Source organism: Muscardinus avellanarius, assembly GCF_963383645.1.
Source record: "Muscardinus avellanarius genome assembly, chromosome: X".
In the NCBI taxonomy this organism is placed as follows: domain Eukaryota; kingdom Metazoa; phylum Chordata; class Mammalia; order Rodentia; family Gliridae; genus Muscardinus; species Muscardinus avellanarius.
Window position 1 is genome coordinate 31,471,373 of NC_137792.1, and position 16,105 is coordinate 31,487,477.

At 34.4% G+C, this 16,105-nt stretch overlaps 1 protein-coding gene across 1 annotated transcript in view; it reads right to left on the bottom strand.

Annotated features, from left to right (window-relative positions):
* The window catches only part of RPGR (retinitis pigmentosa GTPase regulator), a gene marked incomplete at both ends in the record, with an annotated part of 48,098 nt that overhangs the window by 12,289 nt on the left and 19,704 nt on the right, over nt 1–16,105 (bottom strand). Inside the window, 6 exons of the mRNA XM_080718851.1 lie at nt 1,389–2,306; nt 4,570–4,635; nt 5,023–5,120; nt 9,858–10,020; nt 11,187–11,372; nt 13,618–13,742. Of these exons, the coding sequence (XP_080574977.1) occupies nt 1,389–2,306; nt 4,570–4,635; nt 5,023–5,120; nt 9,858–10,020; nt 11,187–11,372; nt 13,618–13,742 (1,556 nt within the window). The remainder of the gene's footprint in view (nt 1–1,388; nt 2,307–4,569; nt 4,636–5,022; nt 5,121–9,857; nt 10,021–11,186; nt 11,373–13,617; nt 13,743–16,105) is intronic.

Genomic DNA, 16,105 nt, shown 5'->3' on the forward strand with positions numbered 1-16,105 from the left:
AATTTGGGGAGAAATATGAAATAAATCAGTTTAAGAAGAATCAAACTTTACCAGTGTCTCCTGTTGCCTTTAAACCCTTAACACAATTTGCCAGTTGCTTTATTACTACATATAAACTAACCAAACCAAAATTTCAGTTTAATATATGTTAATGAGTGCATATTATGTACAAGACATTCAAAACATTTGATTGACCATAATCAGGTCAAACTTAAAGTCTGCTACTTCAATTCCAAATAATGTGGTAACACATTATTCCAAAATTTTTTGGAATCTGGTGGCCCATTCTCTAAAAGTTGTTTTGATTGCACTGGCATTTTGAATCTCTGCTCTTTCCCCCTTCCCTCTGGGTTACTAATAGACTTGTTTTGATACATTCTATGTTTGTCATATTTCACACATCCTTTCATTTTGTTCTCTTTTTTTGACTCTTCTCTGTCACCTTGCCTTTTGTTCTCTTTTTCACCTGTCTCCTTGTATTTCTCCTCTTTTTCCTTATTCCCCTCCTCCTCCTCCTCCTCCTCCCCCTCCTCCTCCCCCTCCTCCTCCCCCTCCTCCTCCCCCTCCTCCTCCTCCTCCTCCCCCTCCTCCTCCTCCCCCTCCTCCACCTCCTCCTCTTCATTCCTCTCATTTTCTTCACCTTCCCTCTCCTTCCTCTCCCTTTCCTCCCCTTTCCCCTTGCCTTCCTCCTCTTCTTCCTCATTTGCCACTTCTCCCTCATCTTCCTCTTCTTCCCCATTTCCTTCCTCTTCCTCTTCTCCCTCTCCTTCATATTCCCCTTCTTCCTCCCTTTCCTCTTCTACATTTTCTGTTTCTCTTTCCTCCTCACCTTCCTCTTCTCCCTCTCCTTTGTCATTTTCCCTTTCTCCTTTCTCCTCTCCTTCTTCCTCTTCATTTTCCCCATCTCCTTCTATTTCTTCTTCCTCATTTTCTTCTCCTTCCTCTTCTCCCTCTCCTCCCTCCATTCCATTTCTTTCCTCCTCTCCATCCCTTTCACCATTTATATCCTCTTCTCCCTCTTCCTCTTCACTTTCTCCTTCTTCCTCCTTTTCTTCCCCTTCTTCCTCTTCTTCTCCCTCTCCTTGTTCCTCTCCCACTTCCTTCTCTCCTTCTCCCACCTCTGCCTCATGGTTTCTGACCTCCTGGTGGCCTCTGTCCCTCTCCTTTTTCTTCCATTCTTCCTCATCCTTTTTCTCCCATTCCTTCTCCTCTTCTAGGTCCTTGTCTTCCTTACCTGGGCTCCTGGATTTTCCTTTTCCCTTATTTTTCCTCCCTTCCTCCTCCCTCTCCTCCCTTTGCCATTGCTCTAATTCAGGATGACTCTCCTCACAGATATGGTCCCGTTCACCTTCAAGTCCATCCTCTGCCTCTCCCTCACCTTCACTCACCTCTGCTATGTCTGAACGGTCATCTGATAAGGTCTCTGCTTCCTCTTCCTTTCTTCCTCCTTTCACCTCCATATTTTCCTTATGTGCCTCTATCATTTGTTCCTCTATTCCACTTTCATCTGAATCCTCTGTTCCTTCCTGTTCCTCTGGTATCTTTGATAAGTGGTCACACTTAAAATCATATTTTGACATGAATCTGGGAATTCTGGGTTCAATTTCATTTAATTGTTTGACAAATTTTCTGCTGAACCACAAGCTGTGGTCAATTTCCACTTCATCATCATCTTTCTCTTCACCACTATATGCTATAGATTTGGGCTGCTCGAATCTGTCAGCTTTACCCTTCTGACTCTGGCTTTCATATTCCTCATAACTCTCTGGCTCTTCTAGCGATTCTCTTTCACTGTCAAAGATCATATCTTCCTTCCTACTTTCCATTTCCTTAGCAAAACCATTATATTCTTCATTCTCATTACTTATGTCTGCATCTGGTAAGTCATCAAAGAATGTATCATAGTTTACACATTGTAAATTCTCTTCTTTTTTCAGGCCTGTCATTTCCATCAGCTCAGTTTTCTTCTCAGAGACTATTTCTTCTCCATCACTTTCCTTTTCTATTTCCTTAGTATCTAGTTGATCAACAGCACTTTGATTTGCTTGTCTAAATGTGTCTTTTTGTAAGCCCTTTTCATTGGTGCTGGCCTGAGGCCCCACCTGGTCTGAATTATTGCCTATTTCCTCATCAGAAAATGCATCCATATTCTCAGCTGCTTGCATCATGAAGACCCCTGTTGCTACCTCTTGTTCATCTGGTTTCCCTTCTTTCACTTTTGACATCTCTTCATATTCATATTCATTACTATCATCATGTTCAGTACAAGCTGCATGCTGCATCATTTTCTCAAGTGTGTCTTGTTTCTGAAAATTTTTGAAGTAATCATCATACTACTATTAGTTGTCAAAGGTAACTTATCTTCTACAAATTACTGTCAAGATTTTAAATTTTTATAAGTTTAAAGGAGACTAGAAATATCTGATTTTACCAGACATCTTGCTAAAGTTTTGTTTTCTTCAGAGATAATTTATGTCACTTCTAGATCTGTAGTAAACCTAATTTTGACTAAGTTACATGTATTTAACTTTCAATTCTTACTACTTGCAATAGTTTTGCCATTAATTATAATACCATTAATATTACCTGCCCCTTTTCTCAATATGAATCAATACTTTCATTTTGACTCACTTTGAGACTGATTTTGCAAGATGCAGTTTAAAAATTTACATTGACATTACATGTATAATTTAAGTAAATTTATTCCATCTTATCTATCATTTTAATTTTCAAATTCTGATGTCTTTTGAGTCCACAACATTTTCAAAATTAAAGAAAATTATAAAAATGTGAAAAAATTAAAAATGAAAAAATGAATAGTTTACTTTCAAGAAGGAAAAGCTAAAATGAAAATTGCACATAAAATCTTATTTATATACTGACAAATAACTTATTTTTTCAAAATAAAACTTTTATAAGGGTTTCTAAAATTTTTATAGTCTTCCTTTTACCTACTATATTCATTATAATAACTTTAATATGACAAATTATTAAGAATAAATATATTTAGAATAAAATGCAAAATTCATATAAGAACTCTGATATTGAACATTGAGATGTGAATAAATACATTAAAAACATAAAAATAATACTCTGCTGAATAAAATAAGGCAAAAACAAATTGTTGAGCCACAAGCCAATGGATTAAAATATCTGATGAATTTGTGTCTTTAGATGGGAAAACGTCATTAAATAAAGTTTATAAATTGTGATGATGCCTAGGAAGAGGCTCATTTTTTTGCCAAAGAAATTATTAAGACAAGGCAAGTTACATACTAACATGCTAATATAGAGAAATAGTGTAACAATTTTTTTTTACTCATTAAAGTATGCCTGGCAGAGTTTAAATCTAAAAGGACTGTGGAATATGAAATATATTTTAGCTTAAAAGGAAATGATTTCCTCTTCTATTTGACTTGAAAGTTTTTCCAGAGCCCTAAGGGAGATTTGCAAAACTGTCAGAGTTGATTTCTAAATGTATGTGCCTCCCCTACCCCAGGACAATCAGGGAGCCCAGAAGGGAGAGCAAGCCCAGAGTCTATAAGAAGAAAGAAAGATAGTTTCTTTTGAGTATAGTCAGTGACTAATGTAGTTAACATTTGTTTAGCTTCCACAACTGAGTCAAAACAGTACTTCCATATTCAAAGGCATGCTGTCATTCACCATGCCTCTTACTAATCTAGATAAGACTAAAATTTTGCAATTTAGCAATATTCCCTTGCATTTCAGTAGCTTATGTTTTAAGAATTTTTAACTTAACAATGAAGTAAAAGCTCTGGAAAAAGAAATAAAACATTTTCGATAGCGTTCTTTCTTCAATTCACATTTCTCTTACTATTCTCGAACTTCTCATCCTTTCATTCCACTGTCCCTTAAAGCTAGGAAAAGCAAAGAATTTTAGGGAAGTTCTAAAATTTGGGGGAGGGCCTAAATGTTATGGAAGACCTAAAACCTCTCCATGGTTGTGGAGAACACAAATTATTCCTTCCTCTTGCTACCTTTTAATCATTAAAGGTCTCTCTCACCCATGAATAATCTCTGACTACTTTCAAAATGCTTCCTTTAATCATGTCTTCATGCTATCCATTCCTTGATAAGTTAAAGCCCAATCTAAAAACTGGAAAAGTGATTACTAAATATTTTCACTAAAATCCCCAAATTTTACAGCTAGAAAAGATTAATATCACCTAGTATACTCAGCACAGTAACTCACTCAAAGTCATATTTAACCAAAGTCAGGTAACCACTGTGATAAATAGTAACATATTTTAAAATAAGAACTGAAAATATTATTTATTGGTACACAGCAAGAAAAGTATAACTGTCTTAAGTTAGTAACTCCAAAGAGCAAATTCCAGCAATGAAATTCTATCATTCTTGTTGTATCACAGAAAATACATACCCAGAGAACAAGCCAAATGGAAGCCATCTACGTTGTACTCCTGTTTTTAAATTTTTTTTCAGTGAATGCTTACCTTTCTTTCTTGTGTTCTTAACAGAAATCTCTCAAAGAAAAATTACTTAAATTGTTTTTATTCACCATAGTAAAAATAACTCTCTATATGATACCTTTTGCTTTTGAATTGGAGAAAATTTTAATGACTTGTCATTGGAATTCAGGCTCATCATATGTGTCTGAAATAAAAAAAAATTTGTTATAAAGGAATAGACTATATATGATTACATATGCATATATTCTAAATATATATCGATATACACATACTAAATATATATCCATATACACATATATATGAATAAATATACACATATATATGAATAAAATGAATGCCAAGCAGATGAGATAATAATATACACTCTCAGATGCCATACTCATGATGTGATAATATAAAGTTTGTTTTATGTAAATTATACCTCAATAATATTGATTAAAAATTAACAAACAAAATGGAACAAAAACAAAGAAGTAGCATTTTAGGCATATGAGAATATACACACAAAAATGAAAGGAACTAAAAGTCATATCAAACTTATTATTTTGATGGACAGATAGAAAATCATTACCATATTTAAGATATCAGTAGTTTCTCCAAAGCTTTCTGAATCTGCTGCTGAAGAATCTTCTGTCTCTCCCTCTTTAGTCACATTCTCTTTACAATATTCTGAACAATTTTAAAAGAGAAAAAAATCCAAATTTCAGTAGAAACATGAAAAGCAACTGAAGAGGAAACAGCAATTACTTTGTAATGAAAAGTAAGGGTATAATTTCACCGAAGGTCCTTTAATCCCATGTCAAGGGAATAGAACAGAAGACATTCACAGTGATGCTTTAAAATCTTTGAAACTTTAAAAATTTAATACCAATTAGATAACAACTGCTTCATTCATATAAAAAGGAAAACACCTTTTTATATGAACACAGGGGTTAGTCCTAATGACCTACATCTACCTGGTATTCTTACCCTTGTACAGTTCCCCTTATACATTATACTAAGTTGGTATGTATGAGTAGCATTATGAGAGGCAAAATGAGAAAGAACTAGAAGAGAAATAAAATGAAGCCTATTCCTAATAATGCGAAGAGGTGGGAAGAGAAGGAGATAGAAAGAAGCAGGTTGTTTTTATTGAAAGCTACCCATGTGCCAGGAACAAATGCTTTCATATGTTTGGCTAACCCTACAACAAGAGAGGTAAATATTATATATTTATTTTACAAATGAGGAATGTTAGCTTAACCTTTCTGGTGCCCAATGTCAATCTCAAGTCTGTCTGCCTCCACAGTCCATGTTCTTTCCAGTAAGATGGACTATGAATTGCTCAGTTTGATCAAAATCAGGGATTGACTTTTTTCTAAACATTTTCGGCTTTGTGAGTCATACAGTTTCATTCCTAACTTTACCTACAACATAATAGAATGAAAACAATCATAGACAATACATGAATTAATGGGCATTGCTGAATTCAAATAGGACTGTATTTACAAAAACAAGTAGCTAGCTAGATTTGGCCCATGGGTCACAGTTTGCAGACACCTGATCTAAATCAAGATTTTAAGAAAAAAGTTACTGAGAGATGAAGCCAGAAAAGCAGATGGGAATTATATGGAAAAATTTACATTTATTTTCATAAATATCAGGAATCCTCTGATGACAGTGGAACAGATGAGAATCAAACTGCTCTTGAGGAAGATTAATGTGGAAAGTATTACACAAGACAGATTGGAGAATAGAGTGTGGGTTTGTCAAATACAGAGTATAACTTATTTAAAGTGATGGCCTTATTTAAACTGATGGACTTGACTGAACAAACAGAAGGTACCAGACCTGATGTGCTTGATCTTCTCATCAATCAACACACAAAATTACCTAAATGTATATACAAGTTCTCAATTTCTTGTTAAAATATAGGATCTTTCCTGTTACCCACAACTACTCTGTATGCCAGCCTCTCCTGTCTTCCAAGACTTTTGTATATTGTTTCCTGGATGATCAAGCTCTTCTGGACTACTAGTTCATCTCCATCAGCATACAAACATTCTTCATATTTCCCAATGACTCTGCAGTTACCTCTAGCTACCAGCCTAGTTATCTGAGCTTCCTTATGAAAAAAAAAAAGGGCAAAATAATGATCTACACACCCTATTCCCTCCTCACTTTCCCATTCCCCATTCATGTCTCAACTCTCAATACTCTAACTTCTGCCCTGATCTTTCCATGGAACTGCTTTGTTGAGGTAATCAATTATCTCCAAGATATCAAATAGATTGGATGTTTCTTTAATCTCTTGTTCCTTGATCTTTGAGTAGTACTTTGCATTCATACCACTACTCTCTCCTAATCTTCTACCTTCTTCCTTACTGACTGAAGGAAGTTTACTTTGTTGGCTCTTCCTCCTCTACCCTCTAAATCATTCTTAGAACTACACCCCAGGCCCTGTTCTCTTCTGACTCTAGAATCTAATGGTGATTTCACCAACTTCCATGGATTTTAAATGCCATCTCCACACTGATGGTTTCCAAATTTTTTTTATCTCTTTCAGAGCTCTTTTCTTAATTCTAGTCTTAGTTTCAACTGCCTGCTTGGTATTTCCACTTATATGTCCCACAGATACCTCAGGCTCAGTTCTTAAATTTCTTCCTCAAACTTGCCAACCATCCTCTTACTTAGCAATCACACTTGATTCCTCCCTTCATTTCATGTCTATGTGTAACTATTAATAAGATTAGCAAGTATATTTGGTTCTATCTCCGAAATATACATATATATATATATATGTATATATATATATATATATGTATATATATATATATATATATATATATATATATAGTTCCGTGGAACTAGAAATTAAACTCAGCATTCTACCTTGGAGCTACACCTGCCACACTAATTTTTTATTTTTTGAAACAGGGTCTCAATAAATTACTGAGAGTCTAGCTAAGTTGATGAGGCTGGCCACAAACCTCCGATCCTCCTGTCTCAGCCTTCCAAATACTGGGATTACAAGTATGTGCCACCACACCTGGTTCTGAAACGTATTTCAAATCATCTTCACTGCATATACCTTGATCCACACACCATCATCTCTTGCAAAAGGCCAACAAGTATTATTTCTACTTCTAGTCTGGCCTTCCTACAATCACATAGAGGCAGAAGTGATCATCTTAAGATGTAAATTGGGTTGGAATACATCAATTCACTCTTTAAAACTCATTACTTTCTATTGTACTTAAGAAAAATATTCAAATTGAATAAGCCTCTTCTGGACTATAAAATGAATAATTTTTTGCTATCTCTGTCTCCAACATCATCTTGCCCTGCCTTTCTCCTCACTTATCTTCCCTTTTCTAATAAATGGTCTCCAAATCTTTGCTTCTATTATTTTCTTTGCCTGTAATAAATATATATATATTTAATATATATTCAGTCTCTTTATATGGCTATCACTTTCTTATTCTTTATGTTTTAGCATAATTGGCACTTTCTTGGTAAGAACTATTCTGATCCATTTTCATCCCTTATAAGGACAAAGTCAGCAAATAATTTAGTAAAAAGACACTTTATATGTTGTATACAACTTTCAAACTATTATTAAGAGGCTTTTCCTTTTGTACTAGCGACAAACTCAATGTATATCTTCACACTCAATTCTCGTGAGTGAGAAATAACTTTCCACAAACTATCAATTTCTCTTTTCCTAATATAACACTGCTTATCAGAATCTACTACTACATTTTCCATGTCCAGGACTAAGGAGCATCATTTGGCAAAGATTCTTACTTCAAACACAATTGTATAAAAAGTATGGGTCAAATGCTTATTATCAAGGTCTACTTACAGTTAATATTCCATTCCCCTGTCCCACTCTTGCCTAAGTTCTGGTCCTTTATCACTTTGCCAAGGTTCCTGGTCTTAAAAATACTAACAATTAACTATGCCATAAATTTTGTGTGTATGGCATTGCGGATTGAACCTAGCAGCATTCTACCTCTGAGTTACATCCTCAGCCCTATTTTATTTTTATTTTGAAAGAGGGTCTCACTAGGTCAATGAAGCAGTCCTTGAACCTGCAATCCTGTTTCAGCCTACCAAGAACTGGGATTACAAGTGTGTGCCACCACATCTGGCTTGTAGCTTGATTCTTAATCCCTGATGCTCAGGTTTATCTTCTCAATTCCAAATCTGCTGCTTCCTCTGACCTCCTGGTCCTGGCTTTTTGTTCTACCCCTATTAACAAGCACATACCCTGCAGTACCATACAGATATTCTTAAGCTACACTAATGTCTATAACCCAAATTATGTAGAAGTGTTATATAATAATAAAGAGCTAGTATTACAATTTAAAGTATGGAATCTATAGCTAACAGGCAGTGAGGTAAAGGTGTTAATGGCAAACATAAATACATTTATTTAGGGGCTTTTGAGTGATGTGTGCATGTATGCCTCTACCATCTTGTACCCCATTGTTGTATGCCAATGCACCATTATAAAAACTTTTAAAATTAAGGAATTGTAAAATAAAAGGGAGGCTTCTAGAGGTGCTGAGCTCAATGCTAAGTATTTTACATGCCTGATATCACTTAATCTTCATAATCACTCTCGGAAGTAAGTACTATGAAACTCATTTTAATGAAAAGAAAACCGAGAATTAGAGGTTAAGTTAGTTATGTAGCTAGTACATTTCAGAGCTGGCTTGCAACCCCAGATCAATTTTAACTCCATAACTCATGCTCTTAACCAGTATGCATAACTGCCTAAGTACAGAACTTCACATAGGTCTAGAAGACCTGCATTTAAATCCTGTATACTTCATCTATATGCTAAGTGACCTGGGCAAGCCACTTGATCTTTTCAAGTATCTTTTTTTCATCTGTAAAATAATGTATATAGCCAGGCGTGGTGGCACACGCTTGTAATCCCCGCGCTTGGGAGGCGGAGACAGGAGGATTGTGCTGGTTCGAAGCCAGCTTCGCTGGCTGAAGAGACCCTGTTTCCAAATAAAAATATAAAATAGGTCTGGGACTGTAGTCCAGAGGTAGAAGGGTTTCTAGAAACCCCAGTACCACCAAAAATAAAAATAAAAAATAAAAGAATAAAGTATATAACTAATTTCTTGGAGTTGCTTCAGGGTTTATAGATGATAATTAAAGAAAGATGCATTGTATCTTATCTATCCCTCTTGAAGACATGCTTCTGGGACTCCATGGCACTCTCATGTCTACTGATGATGCTTTCTATTTGTAAGGGTACTTCTGGACTTGAGTTCAAATGGGAGATGTCAGACACTAACTGAAGAGAGAACAATTTAACAAAATCAAGAAAATATTTTAATGTAGATATGAAAACAATAGAATTAAAGGCACATTTCCTCCAAGTACAAGCAAAGTAGCAAATGTTACCTGGATCCAGTGGTTCTACGAGGTCCGAGGTGCTTTTATCTGGGTGGTTACTCATAGACAAACGGAAAGGGACCGAAGTGGAGAACAAATAAGTAGAGGCAGTGGCAGTGCCTACTAATGGAGGTAGTGTTCGTATTGATTGCATAGAATCTGGGGATTTTTCCTTTAAAATAAGCAGGTTAAATAAATTCAAATAATATTCTATTTAACATTGGCATAAATATCCTTGCGGTTGCTAAAAATATAAGTGAAAGACTCCAAAATCTTCTAACATTACACAACATTTGCTTCTTAATAATCTCCATGGGCTCAAAAACATTTCGTTCTTTGGTTTCTGTATCTTAGTTGCTCCAAATTGTCAATTGAAAACTTGTTTTTATGTATTGGGGAAAAATGTGCTTTCTCTGCATTCTCTGAGAAACAAAATATTGCTCATAAAATATAAAGAAGTAGCAATTACAAAACACTGATGAGATAATTATCAACCTTTCCATATATACTCTTTTCATAATAAAAGCCAGACATGGGCTGAGAATGTGGTTCAGTGCTTGCTTAGTATGCATAAGGTCCTGAGCCCAACTCCCAGGATCACAAAAAACAACCAGGCTTAACCTTTTCACTTAAAAAAAATACATTTTAGAATGTAATTTTAAAAAAGGAATGTTTCCTTTATATATTATTTGGCATTTTCTTTTTTTTAAAAAAAAACATGTCATTGAAATAGTAATTTTAAGACACAAGAGATTTTGTAAATTTAATTCAGAGAGATACCCTTTCTCAAACTAAAGTCCTTATCTCTTTTTTTTCCATGTTACATTGTTTATAGTATATAACCTTCTACTGCTCATGAGGTCTAACTAAAAGATTAAAAATGTAGCATTAAACAAGATGATTAAGTCCTAGAGATTTGCTATATAATACTATGTTAATAGTATTGTATTATACACTTAAAATCTGTTACATGGATAAATCTTATTTTAGGTGTCCTTACTACAGTAACAGAAAAAAAGCATATAAACAAGTTAAAGGTAAAGATGACCCACACGCAGTAGAAATAACAATGCAGTATCCACTCTGAAGTGATAAGGACTATAAAAGAATGTTTTGTATAGTATCACAGTCTACAAGCAAGATTATCCATTGTAGTTTGAATTTTATAATTTGCCTTATTAAATGGCTTCACTCTAAACTCACTTAAAATATTTAAAAACCTTCAACTTTATTAGCAATTTAAGACTCTTTGATTTACAAGGAAAATAGAATTTTTTCTTCATGTTATCTTAGCAGTGCTAGATAATATTATTATATAGAATAAGCCTATGACTGTACCCGCTCTCTTCGCCGCAGACGTGCTGATAAAGTTCTCTGCAGAACATTTGCAGAGGTCAGATTGCCAGTGGGCAGAGAAGTAGCTACAGGTAAACAAGAATCATTTACTTCATCAAATTCAATTTCTCCTGCTACATTTTGTCGTGGAGTAGCAAAAACTATTGTGTGACATCCACCACATGCAGTCTGGAATCATAAATCCACATGTAATTAATCAACATTGGCATCAAACACATTCAATTTTTTAACAGTTATCAAGTCAGCTATAAGACATTTACTTGATTATAAATAGACTTTATAGATTGGCTGATTGACAGATTCTCAATCTCTTTTTTCTCTACCATCATATATATGTGTGTATACACATATGTATGAAATACATCTATATTAATTAAATATATAGTCTTTAAATACTATAATTAAAAATTAGAATAAGCTTATTCTACCATTTTACTTTCAATTTAATATACAGAAAAACAGTTCTTGGTACATTACATATCTCCATACAAGTTGAGCAAGCACTACAAAGTTAAAATATTCAGAAAAATTCTACTGAGAAAAATATGACCAATTGTATAGTTTTCTCTCATATGTGGAAAGCAGAGAAAAAAATTGGAAACAAAAAGGATTTCAGATAAATGAGATAGACAAGTACAATAGTGGAAGGGGTTTTGGGAAGGGAAGTAGAAAAGGGAAAAAGGAAGACTGATGAAGAAAAATGTTCAAATAATGCTGGTCTGTATATGATGGTATCACTATCAATTTCATTAACATGTACAGGGGGTTAAGGTTAGGATCGGAGGGAAACACACCAAGTACTGTGATCATGTGTATCTGTATCACTTTGAACCTCACTATGATGTATAATTATAATGCACCAATGTACACTTAAAAATATGATCCAAGAATAAAATTGTCTCTTGAGATAATTATGGATCTAAGCCTTTTTTCAATACTGGGGATAGAACTCAGGGCCTCAAATATATGCTAGGCAAGTACTCTACACAAGGACACCTCTGGCCCTTTTTATTTAAAGACAGGATCTTTCTAATTTGCTCAAGCTGGCCTTGAACTTGTCAACTTATGATCTTCCTAAATTAGTCTCCTGAGTAGCTAGGATTATAGGAGTGTGCCATCACATCTGGCTCTGAGACTTTTCTTTTATAATAACATTTTCTAAATGCAATACTTAAAAGTACTTGGAGAAAAAAATGTAAGCATGTGTAATCATAAAGCAATAAAATATGAAATCAACATTTAAAGAATTTTGAGCCGGGCATGGAGGTGCACACTTGTAATTCCCCGAGCTTGGGAGGCTGAGACAGGAGGATCACACAGGTATGAAGCCAGCCTCAGCTGGCTTAAGAGACCCTGTTTCCAAATAAAAAATATAAAATGGGTCTGGGTGTAGCCCGTAGCCCGGAGGTAGAAGGCCCCTGTGTTCCATCCCCAGTACCACCAAAAAAAAAAAAAAAAAAAAAAAAAAAAAAAGAATTTTGAGAAATAAGTGATTTTCAAGAAAATGCTAAAAATACCCTAGTATTTTTAATGAATAGATGCTAGCTACTTCATAGTATTTTACCTAATGGTAAGAATAGTATACTCTGTGTCTTTCCTTTATAATATTTTCTAATTTAAAATCTATCTACATTTTATTGTTTTAAAAAATTATTCTCTCTACAAAAATATAAGCCCAATAAATGGAAACTTGGTCATTTTCTTCATTAATGAGTACTTTGGATTCCTAGTACTTATTCCAGTATCTTGCACATATCAGGCTTTCATTAAATAATTGTCAAAACAACAGAAGTGTTTCACAGTATAAAACACTATATACTTGAAAAGTGATGTCATCACCAAGTAAACAATCTTCACATGTCTATATAGCTCTTAACTGGTAAAAGCATGAATACAATAGAGATAAAATGTCTGATGGTGATGTGACACTAAAACCATACATTCTTGTCTGAATACTATTTAGACAATGAAACATATTTTCAATTCTTTGCATTAGTTGTTTTTTAAATGTTTTATTTTTTATTGGTACCCTGTAGTTATACATGGGACTGAGATTCAAAGACATATATTCATATTTACACACATCTCAGATTTCTTCTTGTGCAGGACTTGAGAGTCTCAATAACATTTAATCCCACAAATATTTACTGAAGAGTATTATGAGTTTTAAGGGACATGATAATACAACAGAAGAATCAAGATTTGGACAAAACGGTAGATGTAAAAGGAGGAAGGTTAAGAAAAGGACAGATTTTCAGAGTGGCATAACATTTGACTTTTAGGAATATAGTTATATTGGCTAAATATATTCATAGTATTCTTTCATAAAAATAAAAGTACTTATTTTCTATGAAATACTGAGCCTCAAATATAGGAACATAAAAATATAAAGAAGGAAATGTGGTACCCTTACCAAATGAACTGTAAATTTCAAAAAATTAGAGCACAATGTAGGAAAGAATTGATTTGTAAAATTCTCCAGTCCAAGTCCTAATTTTCCATGTCGGCCATCTCCAAATGTATACATAACGCCTAATTCTAAAAGGCAAAAAATAAGAGAATTATAAAAGTGTTACTGGTAATTAATCTACTTGTAAACAGATGAATACACTTAAGCTGCAATTATAATTTTACCATTCAACTCTACATTGAATTTTCTCTGATCTATTAACCTTTCCACACTCTCTGTGTTCTCTGTGCTCCTACATATAACCATGGATAATAGATGCTCTGAGAATAAATCACTAAGCCCCGGTGGTTAGTGAAATTGAAGCCTCACTGAGCAAGGTACTGTATGGAACAGCAGCAGTACAACATGAAATCTCACGCTATACATTATATTCTTAAGGGGAAGGAGCTGCTTCTGAAATTCAGACCTCCACATCCTGATATAATTTATTTTTCTTTTTCTCAAGGTCATTGATAAATCAGAGATTCTCAACCTCAGCACTATTGACATTTGGGGCTAGTAATTCTTGGTTGTATGGGTCTGTCCTGTCTACTGTAAGACGTTTACCAGCATCCCTGGCTTCTATATATTATATGCCAGTAGAACTCCTCCCTGTACAGCTGTGACAAAAAAATTATCTCTATATATCACATCTGTCTCCTGGGAGAACAAAATTGCTACTTGTAGATAACTACTATTTTAGATTAATCCAACTGTCTTCATTTAATTAGGCTCCTAGGCTATGAAATGCTGCCTAAGGAAATGCCATGAGCTAACCAACCATGTGGACTACGCCAATAACTGGACCCTATGCCAATAACTATGCAAGTAACTGGTTCCTATGCCAATAACTTGGCCCTATCTATAGCTAGGCCAATGATGATAATAAGTAATCTTGTCACTTCTCCCCAGTTAACCCTTTTTCCCACTACCACAGCAGCTATTCTGAACCTTCACTCCTCTTCTCAGTCCCCATCTTCACCCCCTGCATCTCAAATGAGGTAAACACCATGGAAGTAGAAGTAATGAGTGCCATTATGGGTATAGATAAAAGGGATTTCCTTCTTGTTTGGAGATTAGGGAAGATTTTCAAACTGAAACCTAAAGGACAAGTAGTGCTTAGCTCTAAGAAGAAAGGAGCAAAGAATCCTTCAGAGCCAACAGTACATAGAAAGGCCCTGAATCAAGAGAAAAGTTGGCTCAGATAAGAAGTAGAAAGACAACCAAAGAGCCTAGAGTACAAAGGAGAAAGTGGAATGAGATAAGTCTGAAGACATAAGACCATCCCACAGAGGGTCTTATAGTTTGGACTATAAATTTTTGAATTCTAAGGACAATAAAAAGCTAATGGTTTTAAGCTGGGAAATAATAAGATCACATTTGAGGGACTTCTGATTTAAGAAGGCAAAGTGATTGTATATTCAAACAACTAACAAAAATTGACTAAAAATGATTGGAAATAATTTACAAAAATAAATAGATTCTGTATAAATAAGTGATAACTAGTGTTTAGACTCTCTAGACTCATATTTCTTACAATTAGGTATTTACTACATATATATATATATATATATGTGTATATATATATACATATACATATATGTATATCTTATCACATTTATCCCTTCCTCCTACTTTTCATACCAATATCTCTATCTAAAAATATTTTTTTATGTTACTGAAGATCAAATTCAGGGGTATTCTACCTCTTAGCTGCATTCCCAGCCCAATTTTATTTTTTTGTTTGGAAACAGGATCTAAGTTGCTGAGGCTGTCCTCAAACCTGCAATCCTGTCTCAACCTCCAAATATTGGAATTACAGGCATGAGCCACCATGCCCAGCTTCCAAAAATACTTTTTAAGATCTTCCTTTCTAATTTGTCCTTTGCCAGAAAACTGAACGCTGATCCAAGCTGGCTGATTGCACTTCCAACATCAGAAAATTCAAAATATGAGCCACTGGTTATAATAAAGAGCCGACAGGAACTTACAGATAGCTCACCACACACATCTCATCAGTCCTAGAGAAAAAAAATACTGTAACACTTGTCCTGTGGGGAAGATGGATGAGCAAAATGGCAAACAAAGTTAATGTTCAATTATTTGTGCTATTAACTGCTTTCATCAGTAAGATAGGTAATATAAAAATTTGACTAAATAATCTAATTATACATTAGATGATATATAAAAACAGTGTATGTTAACCATCAATGGCAATTTAGAGTTGATGAAAAATAGCAGTAAGAACAGAAAAACTGAGATTTGGACCCCAGAGTAAGGAATCCATATCAACAACTCTTATGAGATAATGAATAATTCTTTAGAGTAGTGCCTGAGCATGGTGACACACACTTGTAATCACAGTGCTTTAGAGGCTGAAACAGGTTTGAGGAAAGCCTCTGTAATATAGTGAGACTTTCAGCAATTTAGTGAGATCCTGTCTCAAAAAATA